The sequence below is a fragment of the Lycium ferocissimum genome, chromosome 3 (assembly GCF_029784015.1).
Source record: "Lycium ferocissimum isolate CSIRO_LF1 chromosome 3, AGI_CSIRO_Lferr_CH_V1, whole genome shotgun sequence".
Lineage (NCBI taxonomy): Eukaryota > Viridiplantae > Streptophyta > Magnoliopsida > Solanales > Solanaceae > Lycium > Lycium ferocissimum.
In genome coordinates, this window is record NC_081344.1 from 1449078 (window position 1) to 1462911 (window position 13834).

Genomic DNA, 13834 nt, shown 5'->3' on the forward strand with positions numbered 1-13834 from the left:
AATTGGTAAAGAAGATGGTAATGTTGTTGTTTTAATATTTCAACATTAAGGTAGCACAAAGGACAATTTGTTTTTCAAATATTATAAATATAGGAATATATTATTACCTAAAAATAACAAGATTAACAATTCTTACAAATAAATCAAAGTACAAGGAAGTTAAGCTTATGTTCGGTATGGAGGAAAATAAGTGGATTTCTTATTTATTTTGTTGTGTTCGGTATATAAGTAAAAAATGTTATTCTAAAAGCACTTGTATAATAATCTAGACAAATACTAGGGGTGGTGGGGATGTGGGGTGGTGAGTGGAAGATGAGCTAGGATCCTTTTCCAGCGCCGGAAAAGAAATGACAATGACTGGATATAATCTAGACAAGACAAATACTATGGGGTGGGATATGGGGTGGGTGGGGTGGAGGTGGTGGGGGTGAGTGGTGGAGGTGTGGGGTGGAGTGAGTGTTGGGGTGGGTGGGGGTGGAGGTGGTGGGGGATTAGGGGTGAAGATGAGGTGAGTTCGAGGTGTGGGAGAAGACAATCAATGTAGAATGCCACTCATGAGACTTGTTTTTCCCACTTTCATTAGGAAAGTAATTTTCTTCATCTTTTAAGAAACTTTTTTCTTAAAAAAAATGTTTTTTAAAAATTTTGACCAATTGAACATGAAAAAAATTAGAAAATGTTTTCCTCTGCACCGATACAACCTTAATATTGCACCCCATATGAGAAGTCACAGCACTAAAATCCAAACATTTCTCTCATCTTTTCCTAGGTTACTGGTGTTAGTATGTGTGTGATAGTCATTCTTGAACTGGCCGAATAATTTATCATTTACCAACTGCTAGGAGAGAAAGGAAGAAAGGGAAAAAAAACACAAAATTAGGTAGTCTATGATATTTGCTTATTTTCCCTTATGATTCATCGCTTTCAAAATAATTAAGAGGTGACTGGGCCAAGAGTAGTACAATCTCAGAGCCATGCAATTGTCATCAATAGTTGCTATAGAGTTTTCAGTCAACTTCAAGTTCCTTTTCCTCTTCTTCATACTCTGTAATCCACTCTTTAGATTGGCTTTCAACAAAGAAAGTTTTATTCACTCTCAAGCTTTTTCTACTGATTCATACCGGAACCATTTTCTCCTTGAATTGAAGAGGAAAAACAAAAAAGAAGGCTTGTTTCTCGAGCTTTCGTTTTCATCCAACCTTTGCTTCCTTGTAACCACGAAATCTAGTCAAAAGAATCAAAAGAGAATTAAAAAAAGAACCAACTTTAGTAGAGCTCAGACAAGAGGCTGCTTTTGTTTATTGGTCTAGTCGGTGAAGATTTAATTAAGGAGATAGCTATGGAAATCTTATCTACGTATGTGGAGAAAGTCACAGATTGCTTGATGCAGCCAGTTGTGCGAGGGATTGGGTATTTATTTATTACGAGAGCAACATCGGATCTTTGGATAATGAATCTCAGAAGCGGGGTGCAGCTAGGAGTGAAGGCTGCCAGGAGAAACTTACAAGTCATTTCACCCAATGTTGAGGCTTGGTTAACTAGTGTTAATACGACTACTGCAGATGTGGCAGGTGTAATGCGAGGTAGAATTGAGGTTGAAAGAGGTTGCTTCTATGGTTGGTGTCCAAACTTGAAGTTACGTTACTTGCTGAGCAGGAGAGCTAAGAGAATTGCTTTGGATGTGATTGAACTTCGAACTGAAGGCCACAATTACGATGATTTCTCCTATCCTGCGCCACTGCAGTCGAAATTGAAGCTATACCTAATAACAGTGGTGAGGAGTTTGACTCCCGAAAATTGAAAGAGGAACAGGTCATGGCAGCTTTGACAGATGAAAGTGTTCCTATAATTGGGATATGTGGTATGGTTGGTGTCGGTAAGACAACTTTGGCTGAGAAAATCAGTCAAAGGGCGAAACAAGAAAGATTGTTTGATGAGATTGTCATGGCAACTGTCAGTCAACAACCAGACTTTAAAAGAATTCAGGGTGAGATCGCAAGAGAAGTCGAGCTTACATTAGAACGGGATAATTTGTGGAGTCGTGGAAATTTGCTGCGTTCAAGGTTAATGGGTTAGGACAATGTCCTTGTAATCTTGGATGATGTTTGGGAGGCTCTTGATCTAAAAAGACTGGAATTCCCAGTGGTAGCAACCACAATCATCAGTGCAAGGTGACCTTGACAACGTGTCTCCGAGATGTTTGTGAAGCTATGGAGGCTCAAAAGATCACGGAAGTTGGAACCTTATCTGAAGAAGAATCATGGATTCTTTTCGGGCATAAACCGGTAATTTAGCTGACAATCCTTCTCTTTTTGACATAGCAAAAGATGTTGCGAAAGAATGCAAGGTGTTGCCGCTTGCAATTATTACAGTTGCTGGATAAATAGTACTGAGTAATATTCAGATAGTCATTTCTGTTTATCACGGAAGCTAGCAACTTTCTTTTACTTTTCAAATATTCCCGATTAGAAATCTGAAGCATCAGTGCACTCACAAGGTAGGGGTAAGGTTTGCGTACACTCTATCCTTCCAGACCCCCTCTTTGTGGTATTACACTGGGTATGTTGTTGTTGTTGTTGTGTTGTGTTGTATTGCATTTCTATGCCAATCATCTTTGTCCTTTTGCAATTTCTGCTCCCAGGCACTAAACCGTCGACAATATGAAGCTAGTGATGGAGACGAGCTGAAAGTTAGTGATGTCTACACCGAAGCTAGTGGGACGTTAAAGAAGATCTCATAAATCTAGTGCCTTGCTAGTCTTGGATGTTCTCAAAGCATTATATTGAACTCAAAGTCAGACATAATAAGTGTAATAATGCTAGTGTGCTTTCATCATCTCAAGCACATTTTATCCTTCTCTAAGAATGTGTTTTAACATCCCTATGCATTTTATGTAAAGGACCCCAACTCAGAACTGTTAAATAATGTTGCCTAAGGTTGCTACCTTCATAATGGAAATCGTCTCTCCGCTTTTGTTATTTCTCTATTGGAAAATTAATTGCAGTTAAGCATAACCCGGAAGGTGAAGCAACAACAACTTTTGCAAATATGTTGTGGTAGCTCTGTGTTGTCTTTGTGTGATCCATAGGCTACAGATTCGAGCCGTGGAAGCGACCACTAGAGCTTGCATTAGGTTAGGCTATCTACATCACACCCATGGCGTGCGACCCTTCTCTGATCCTATTAATGGGGGATGTTTTGTGCACCGGGTTGCCCTCAATAGCTTGCATATTTTTGGTGTTTATTTAGCATGTTTGTTTTAGAATGACAGTGAGTTGGTATAGTTGATCTTGCATCACTAATAAAAAAAAAAAAAAAAAAAAGAAGATAAACATCGAACTTACAACTCATAAGTCAGAAATACATTATAATCTATACATACAAGTTTAACTTATATTCTAACACTGGAAAAAAATGTATGCTATCAAATCAGCTAAACAACTAAAAGATAATTTACAAGTAAAAAAAGCTGGAAAATGCAGGTTATTTTTGCAAGTTAGAATATGTGTGTAGGTTACTCTCTCCAAATTTAACTTAATAATAGTACTCCCTCTGTCACATATTAGTTGTCAATGTTACTATAAATATTTGTTCCAGTATATTTGCCATTTTACGAAATCAAGATAGAATAACCTGTTTGGCCAAAGTTCTAAAATTAACTTTTTTCGAAAAGTTTGCTTTAAAAAAAAAAACCTTTTGGTGAGAAATAATTTATGTTTGACTAATTAATTTAAAAAGCACTTTTAAGCAGCAATTCGTGTTTGACCAAACTTTAAAAGTGCTTCTAAGTATATTTTTTAAAACATGATATTGGGGAAAAGTCATTCGCTATTTTTAGCTACTGAAAAAACAACTTTTGCTACTCCCATGAAATACTTATTTTCTCTCAAAAACTTGACTAAACGCTTTTTTTTTTTTTTAAAAAGTACTTTCGGCTTCCCAAACACTTGGCCAAACAGGCTAGAAATTATTTATTTTTGTCCCATTTTACCATTTTGGCAAATTCGAGAGTGCATAGACCGGGATGACAATCCGGGACAAGTCCAGTGCATTCCACCTAAAAGTTAAAAGAGGAAAACCTTATTGACTAAAATACCCTTGTTACAAAAGGATACACTTGGTTTGACACTTCCTCATTAATATACACTGATTGACCAATCGGAAACCCTAATTTTGACCAATCGGAAAATAACCTTAGAATGCCTTAAAGCTCGAAGCACGGTCAAGATACCACAGACACAAAATCAAAGGTTTTTTTTTTTTTTTTTAATATTTATTTTTATGGTCGTAAATTACTATTTGTAGAAAATATATTGATGGGGTTGCTTTTTTTTTTTTCTTTTAATTAATGCAGAAGGTGAAAGAAGTTGAAATTGGGGTTCCAATAGTGTATGGAAATGTTGCATTTTGGCTTGGTAAGAAGGCAAGCGAGTGAGTATTATCAACAAAGTTGATAAAGTTAAATTAATTGTATGTTACTCCCTCCGGTTCAAAATAAGTGGCTACTTAGCCTTTTTATTTTGGTTTAAAATAAGTGTCCACTTACCTTTTTTCACACTCTTTGAGAAAACACCTAACTCCTAAAGAAAAATAGGTGTTTTCGACTAAACTACCCTTAATTAATTAGACAGTTGTCTATTTATTGTTTTGAGTAGATAGGGGTAAATTTGAAAAAATAAAGTTAATTCATTTTTATTATGTTTGCTTGTTGCTACTACTGAGTACACGCTACCCTCCCTAGACCCACTTGTGGGATTACATTGGGGTATGTTATTCCTGTTGTTGTTGTTCCTTTTTGGTTATGTATATGGACAATTATTTTGAACCAAAAAAACAAGGCTAAGTGGACACTTACTTTGAACAGAAGGGAGTATGTTACTATTGTTGTGTGATATGTTTGTCTGAGTGAAGTGTTGATTTCTGGAGTGCAGGTTCCAGTCTCATAAATGGACTATTTACATTCGTGGCGCAACTAATGAGGATCTGAGTGTGGTGGTGAAACGTGTGGTTTTTTCAATTGCACGCAAGTTTTAACAATCCTATGAGGGTTGTGGACACACCGCCTTTTGAGTTATCAGAATCTGGATGGGGTGAATTCGAAATTGTGATAACCCTTCATTTCCACACTGATGTTTGTGATAAACCATTGCACTTGTGAGTTGAAATGATTAAACACATATGCCTGGACCATACCATTTACTCCCTCCGTCCCAATTTAAGTGTTTTAGTTTGACTGGGTACGAAGTTTAAGGAATAAAAAGAGACTTTTGAATCTTGTGATTCTAAATTAAAGATGTGTGTAATGTATTAAAATGTTCTTTGAATCTTGTGGTTTTAAACTTGCCATGTAGGATGTTAGAATTGTCAAGAGGCACTCTTTTTAGGACAAATCAAAAAGAAAAGTAAGACGCTTATTGGACGGAGGGAGTAAAATTTTAAATTACATCTACAGTGCAATTATCTAAAATACGCCTCAGTCCCAACCTAGTTTGGGTCGGTTGTATGAATCCTAAATGATCTGTTTGGGTCCAGAATATTTCGATACTCCATACTTGAGGATTGTCTAATCCTAAGGATTCTCTATAAAGAAATTTCCTAGCTTGTTGTTGTACTGTCTTTAAGTAAATTTAAATCACATGGAAAGGACAATGTCTCAAAAGATCTAAGATCTCTCGGATTCCTTGTGGATTTTAGCTAAAATGGAAGCAATTTCATATAGGCAATCCATTAATTGAAAATTTGTACTAATTGAAAATTTATACACTTACATTAGACCTAGTGTTTGCCTGGAGTCTTTTAGTTTGCAGAGAGATGCGTGTATGTTAATATGGAAATATCTGTAATTTTAAAGAACCTCTAGTTTTAGAAAGCCCCTAATCTATTAGTATTAGAATGAAATGAGCCCAAATAGAGCAAAATGGATGGATGATTCATATAATCATAGGTAGCCCTAACTAGTTTGGGATTGAGGCTTAGCCGCTTAGCAGTTGTTGCTTTATTTTCTTTCGTTGTAGTCTTTGAACTATCTTACTTGCTGTTTCTTTTATTATTTTCCGCTTTTATTCATGTAAACTCTTCTTTATTTGCAGATATCACCATTTGAAACTATATCCAGAGGATGAATCTGGGCCTCTATCCACTAAGAAACCTGTTGTAGTAGAGTCATATGATGAAATTGTTTTTAAGGAGGATTCAGAGGCCTTTTTTGCCCGTGTACAGAACCATCAAGCAGTCAATGTGCCTAGACTACCGCCTGGCCTAAATTTACCTCCTGGTGTGTTTTCAATGTTTTCAACTGCTTAACAATTTACTCTATTTATGTTGATTAATTATTTTGATGCCTTTGTCTTTAGTACCAATAGAAGATGTTGATCGAAAGAAACGTGGTGACACCAAAGATCATCCTCTAAGTCAATGGTTCACTAATTTATCTGAAGCAGACGAGCTGTTAAAACTTACAGCAGCTCGGCAGCAGGTTATTATGTTTTATATGCTCTATCTTCTTTTTGTTGTCACTGATATGACGCTACGGCTCTCTTTTAATAAGTAAGAGAAAGGGGATTTTCGACTGGTTTGAATGCTTGTACTTGAAATTTTGTTCCTAAAGAGTATTTTTATTCTATATAATGGAATCAAAACTAGAAGCTATATTTCTTATGGTCTGTTTCAATATTATAGGTGCCAGGTCGTATCGCAAGATTGAGAAGACAATTGAGCTTGGTAGATGGCCAGCATCAACAATTGAAACCTGCCCCTGATCCGTGATTGTGTATCATAATAATATCTACAGTCATCCATCCAATTTTCTCTGCAGAAGAAAAGCGTTCTTCCCACTTTTTGCCCTTTTTTCTGGTTATCTTTGACAGAATTACAAATGTATCGTCTACTCTACAGGAAGAAGAGATGCAATAGATTCATTTCTTACTACATTGATACTGAGATGAGTCCATTAATGGCTTTCTGTTAGCAAAATCAATGATTTTTTTTTGGGATAAGGCACCATTACCCCCCTGAACTATACCCGAATTTGCTACGACACACCTTACCTTTCCCTGGGCCCTATTACCCCCCTAAACTTATTTAAAACGGAATAATTACCCCTTAATGCTGATGTGGCAAAGAGAGTGTGTTTCACTCTCTTTGAGAGAGTGAGAACATAAAAAAGGGAAACTTAATTTTTTTTTCCTTAAAAATCTGCATTTTCAAAAATTTGAAAATAAATCTAGTCTTCCACATTTAGTTTTAAAAAACGGGTTTTCCACATGTTAAGAAAATAATTAATTTTTTCAAAATTTTATAAAAATTCAGTTTTTTTTCACATTTTGGCAAGAAAAACACTTTTCCGGATTTTATTTGAAAAATAAAAGTGTCCTAAGAAAATGAAATCATGAAAATCAAGATTTTTTAAGACATTTTAAAAAATAATCAAGTTTTCCATATTTTTAACAAATCCATTTTTCCATATTTAAAAAAAAAAAAATCATTTTTCAGTTTTTTTTTTCTTTTTCAAAAACGGGTTTTAAAAAAAAAACAAATTTTCAATTTTTTTTTTTTTAAAAAAAAGGGTTTTAAAAATCCTTTTTTTAAAAGAAAATTCAGTTTTTTAATCCATGTTTTTAGTTTTTTTTTTTTAAATGGGTTTAAAAAAAATTAAATTTTCAAATTAAAAAAAAAGACGGGTTTTAAAACTCATTTTTTTTTTTTAATGAAAATTCAGTTTTTTATTTTATTTTAAAAAAAATTGACACGTAAGCTGAAAAAATTAAAAAAAAAAAAAGAAAACAAATAAATACACATGTGGCAAGGAGAGTGTATGTCACTCTCCCATATGAGAGTGGGCATCAGCGTTTAGGGGGTAATTATTCCGTTTTAAATAAGTTTAGGGTGGTAATAGGATCCTGGGAAAGGTAAGGTGTGTCGTAGCAAATTCGGGTATAGTTCAGGGGGGTAACGGTGCCTTATCCCTTTTTTTTTTAAATTAAAAAAATAGAAATTCATTACCTGCATTGCATTATTTGATTGTTTCATTCTGTACATATAAATTGATTCACAAGTGCAGAAATCTCAGTGTTTTTTATTGGCATGGAATTTCTTACTGGAAAACAATCCCAAGAGTGTTTTAGTGATGGTAGTTCGAGCCAAGTTAAATATAAATGTAGATGATTTTTTGTTTGGTACGAATTCTTTTATATTGCTTCCCCTTTTATTTAAGATATCGTTGTTACGTCTGTTTTCTTCTTTTAAATCTGTTTTGATATCCGTTACTTGAGCCGAGGGTCTTTCGTAAACAGCCTCTCGACCTCCACGAGGTAGGGTTAAGGTCTGCGTACACTCTACCCTCCCCAGACACCACTTGTGGGATTACACTGTATGTTGTTGTTGTTGTTTATAAAATATTTGAACAGATTGGTGGTGATACTTTTGTAGGGAACCAGATTGATTGGTATAATTGTATATACCGAACTAAAGAATTCTTGAGACATGTGATTCTCCTATATAGTTAGTTCCAGGAGTCCACACATAGGATTTGCAAATTTAACCGCTTATGGTTGCAGTGATTTATCTGTCACGAACTTATATTAGCTAAGGTGCTTGAGCCAGAGCAGTGATAACAGCATGAAACTTTAGATATTTCATGTTCTAAAAGTGTTTTGAATTTACATGGTGTGTGTTTTGTGTATGCAGTTGTTAGTGAAGAACTGATCGAATATGGTTTCATACAAAGCACACTGCAAAAACACACAGTGTAAATCCTGGCATAGGGGGAGAATTCGAGAAAATTTCTAGTTCTATTTACTTGTTCACTCCACGATTCCATTTAATCGTCAATTCAAATACGACGGCATTTTACCAGGTGATGTTCAAGACCTCAGCCTTTTCTAATTCTCTCACTACATTTTTTTTTCCCCCATCTGTACTGAAAAAAGCTTTCATCTTTCCCATTTCCTCTTCTTCATACTCTGTTATCCTCCGTTTTAGATTGACTTTCAACAAAGAGAACTACATTTACTCTCAAGCTATTATCAACTGATTCCTACTAGAACCGTTTTCTCCTTGTTCCTGTTCCTGAGCTTTCATTTTCATCCTACCTTTGCTTCCTTGAAACTAGGAAATCTAGTCAAAAGAGAAGAAAAATTAATTAAGGAGATAAGTAAGGAAATCCTATGTATGTACGTATGTGGGAAAAGTCACAGATTGATTGATGCAGCCAGTTGCACGAGGTATTGGGTTATTCTTTTACTATAGGAGCAACATCAGATCTTTGGAAAATGAATCTGAGAAGCTGGACAATACTAGAAGCGGGGTGCAGCAAAGAGCAGAGGCTGCCCGGAGAAACTTACAAGTCATTTCACAAGACGTTGGGCTTGGTTAACTAGTGTTAATACGATTACTTCACATGTGGAAGGTGTAATGCGAGGTAGAGTTGAGGTTGAAAGAGGTTGCTTCTATGGTTGGTCTCCAAACTTGAAGTCACATTACTTGCTGAGCAGGAGAGCTAAGAGAATAGCATAGGGTGTGATTGAACTTCGAGATGAAGGCACAGGTTATGCTAATTTCTCCGATCCTGCACCACCTATTGAAATTGAAGCTATACCTATTACAATTGATGAGGAGTTTGAATCCAGAAAATTGAAAGAGGAAGAGGTCATGGCAGCTTTGAGAGATGAAAGTGTTACTATAATTGGGATATGTGGTATGGGTGGTGTCGGTAAGACGACACTGGCTGAACAAATAAGACAGAGCAAAAAAAGAAAGGTTGTTTGACGAGGTTGTCATGGTAATAGTCGGTCAGAAACCAGACTTGAAAAGAATTCAGAGTGAGATCGCGGGAGGAGTCGGTCTAACATTACAAGGGTCAACTTGTGAAATTGTGGAGATCAGCTGCGTTCAAGGTTATTGGGTCAGGAGAGTGTCCTTGTAATCTTGGATGATGTTTGGGAGACTCTTCATGATCTAGAGAAACTTGGAATTTCCAGTGGTAGCAACTTCAACCATCGGTGCAAAGTGACATTGACAACGGGTCTCCGAGATGTCTGTGAAGCTACGGATGCTCTAAAGATCATAGAAGTTGGAACCTTGTCTGAAGAAGAAGCATGATTCTTTTTAGGCAGAAAGCCGGTTACTTGGTTGACGATCATTCTGTTCATCGCAGAGCAAAAGATGTTGCCAATGAATGCAAGGGCTTGCCGCTTGCAATTATTACAGTTGCTGGAGCGCTGAACTGTAAAAGAAAACCTTCGTGGGAGGATTTCCTTGTACAATTAAAAAGATCAACTCCAACAAATATCCCAGGAGTGATTAAAAATGTGTATAAATCTCTCAAGCTGAGCTATGGTTACTAGGATAGTCATGAAGTCAGGTACCTGTTTTTTCTTTTGTTCCTTAACAATTACTTAGATATATGGAATGGGGCTTGGCATCTTTTAGAAAATAAAAAATCTAGAAGAAGAAGAAAGAGGATGTGTCATCTGATAGAAACATTGCAAGGTTGTTTCTTGTTATCCGAAGGCTCCGGCGAAGGTTATGTCCAAATGCATGATGTGGTTCGTGACATGGCCATATTAATTGCATCTAAGGACAAGCATGTCTTTATGTTAAGTCTCGATTTGAACTCGAAGGAGTTCCTGAGAAGTTCTTACCAACAATATAGTCAAATGTCATTTGTTGCAGAAAGTTTTTATGAGCTTCCTGAACCAGTAGTCTGCACAAAAATTACTCTTTATCTTTTAAACTCCGTGCCTAGTCAAATTACGACACTTCAATTGGGACGGAGGGAGTATCATGAAACTTTTTTTGTTTGTTTGTTTGTACATAGAGGATGTTTTTTATGATAATTATTACATTAATTCTAATTCAACCCTTTCATTTAATTAGTTCTTCACTTGCTGTTACCTTGACGTGTGATGGGATTCTTTCTATTTGTAATTGAAGATATATTGAGTTTTCATCCTTAAAAATGCAAAGCTTTAACTTTTGCAGGTTTCTTGTCCCAGTGTGGAATAGCTACAACTCGGGCTGAAAGCATAACTGCTCTATGCTCTCACCATCTTCCACCTGGCTACTTCAGCAAACTTGAAAAATTGGAAGTATTTGGGTGTGGCAAACTAAGAAATTTGATGTCTCCATCAGTGGCCAGAGGTGTTTTGAATCTTCGAGAACTAGAGAGATAAGAAACTGTCAGTCAATGGAAGAAGTGATCAAATTTATCAGATTCTCTCCTCTTGTACATTTGGTGAAAAAAATGTCATGCAATATTTAAATGTGTTTTTCTTTCATTACTTTGCGTGTGGTGATGGATGGTATTAGAATGCATTTACATATCAAATAGAACATTCTAGTTGATTTCACTTTTGATAGTTAAGATGCTTATATGGTGGTAATTTTCTGTAAAAACTTATACATCATTGAATGTCCTGTAAAATAGGCAAAGTAAATAGTTCTAAAGTGATTTGTTCCCCTTTTATAGCCCCAAGCAAAGCAAAAGGGGAGAGTTAGCAAAACGAGTGATAATGTCCTTTTACTTTTAATGTACTTCCAACAATGTTGATCTCGGTAGTGTCTTTTGGTCCGAGTGTATCTGCAACAAAATACAATAAAATTTGATGCTCGGTCTCAAATAAATTGCAGAGATGGAGACCATGAGATAGGTGAAACTGGAAGGGAAATACTTTGTTAAAAGTTTGAGAGAATGTATGCACAAAATCTGTTCTTGGAGTGCTTGGCAAGCAAATGGAAAATTCCAAAAAGCAACAATTACTTTTTCTTTTTTCTTCTTTACAGTGTCTGCCATTGCAAGAAAGCATATATTCTGGAAAAGTCCTCAAATGAGTTTAAAAGTTTTGAGTGAAGCAAGATATGGAATCAGATCCTCACTACTTTAAGACTTTAAAATGTGAGCTAATATACACTAACACTATAATGCTATCATTTTGACCCCACTCTTCCTCTTTCTTTATTCTCAAGCCTGAATGCAGAGCTTATAAATCTCAGTGAATATATTGCTTTGAAGCACAGAACCAAATTATCGATTGCCACTCTTTGATCTTTTATTTTCATACCAACGCTCTTTCAGTTTATACCAAACTCTACATTGCCGCTCTTTCAGCTTTCATTTACGCACCAAATTTTCCATTCCTACTCTTTCATCTTCATATCAAATTCTACATTCAGCTTTTATTTCCGCACCAAATTGTCCATCACTACTCTTTCATCTTCATACCAAATTCTATATTGCCGCTCTTTTAGCTTTCATTTACACACCAAATTCTTCATTGCTACTCTTTCACCTTCATACCAAATTCTATATTGCCGCTCTTTTAGCTTTCATTTACACACCAAATTCTCCATTGCTACTCTTTCATCTTCATACCAAATTCTATATTGCCGCTCTTTTAGATTTCATTTACACACCAAATTCTCCATTGCTACTCTTTCATCTTCATACCAAATTCTACATTCGGCTTTCATTTCCACACCAAATTCTCCATCACTACTCTTTCATCTTCATACCAAATTCTATATCGCCACTCGTTTAGCTTTCATTTACACACCAAATTCTCCATTGCTACTCTTTCATCTTCATACCAAATTCTACATTCGGCTTTCATTTCCACACGAAATTCTCCATCACTACTCTTTCATCTTCATACCAAATTCTATATTGCCACTTTTTTAGCTTTCATTTACACACCAAATTCTCCATTGCTCCTCTTTCATCTTCATACCAAATTCTATATTGCCGCTCTTTTAGCTTTCATTTACACACCAAATTCTACATTGTCGCTCTTTCAGCTTTCATTTTCACACCAAATTCCCTGTTGCTGCTCTTTCATTTTCATACCAAATTCTACATTACCGGTCTTTCAGCTTTCAGTCACACACCAAATTCTCCATTGCTGCCTTTTGAGCATCTGTTTCATACCACCTTTACTTCCCAGTAACTAAGAAAACCAGTCAAAAAGATCTAGCAAAAAAAAAAACCAAAAAAAACAAAAAAAAAGAAACGGAAATTAGTAGTGTTCAGACTTCAGAGCAGAAAAAGGCTTATTACTGAACTGGTAAAGAAGGAGATAGCTATGGATATCTTATCAAATGTTGTGGGGAATGGTGTGGGGAGCTTGATGAATTGCTTGATCAAGCCGGTTGTGCAAGAGATTGGGTATTTGTTTTACTACAAGAGAAACATCAATTCTCTGGAAAAAGAATCTAAAGAGCTGGAGGATATCAGAAGTGGGGTGCAGCGAGAAGCGGAGGTTGCCCGGAGAAACTTACATGACCCGACACCACCTGTCCAGGCTTGGTTAAATAGAGTTAATGCAACTATTGCTCATGTGGAGAGTGCAAAACAACGTAGAGCTGAGGTTGAAAGGGGTTGCATCTATGGTTGGTGTCCAAACTTGAAATCGCGTTACTTGCTGAGCAGGAGGGCTGTGAAAATTGCAGAGGATGTGATTGAACTTCGAAGTCGAGGCAACAATTATGTTGGTTCATACGTCCCTGCATTACCTGCAGTTGAAAATGAAGCTAACAGAGATGAGGAGTTTGACTCCAGAAAACAGAAGGAGGAAGAGGTCATGGAAGCTTTGAAAGATGAGAGTGTCACTGTTATTGGGATATGCGGTTTGGGCGGTGTCGGTAAAACGACACTAGCTGAGAAAATCAGACGAAAGGCAAAACAGGAAAGGTTATTTGATGAGGTTGTCATGGCAACTATCAGTCAAAATCCAAAATTGAAGGACATTCAAAAGGAGATCGCAGGAGGACTCGGTTTAACATTAGAAGTTGACAATGAAAGGAGTCGTGGAGATAAGCTGCGTCAAAGGTTAAAGGCCTC

The 13834-nt window shown here is 36.2% G+C and overlaps 1 protein-coding gene and 1 pseudogene across 1 annotated transcript; both read left to right on the top strand.

Moving 5' to 3' along the window:
* Positions 1-1098: 1098 nt before the first annotated feature.
* Positions 1099-13834, top strand: part of LOC132050734 (uncharacterized) — a 21054-nt pseudogene continuing 8318 nt past the window's right edge.
* LOC132050692 (transcription initiation factor TFIID subunit 14b-like) lies at positions 4349-11343 on the top strand. Its single transcript, XM_059442073.1, is given in 8 exon segments — positions 4349-4431; positions 4932-5010; positions 5012-5154; positions 6090-6274; positions 6354-6475; positions 6679-6876; positions 8686-10360; positions 10981-11343. Coding segments are annotated over 6 exon segments (699 nt in total). The 3' UTR covers positions 6766-6876; positions 8686-10360; positions 10981-11343.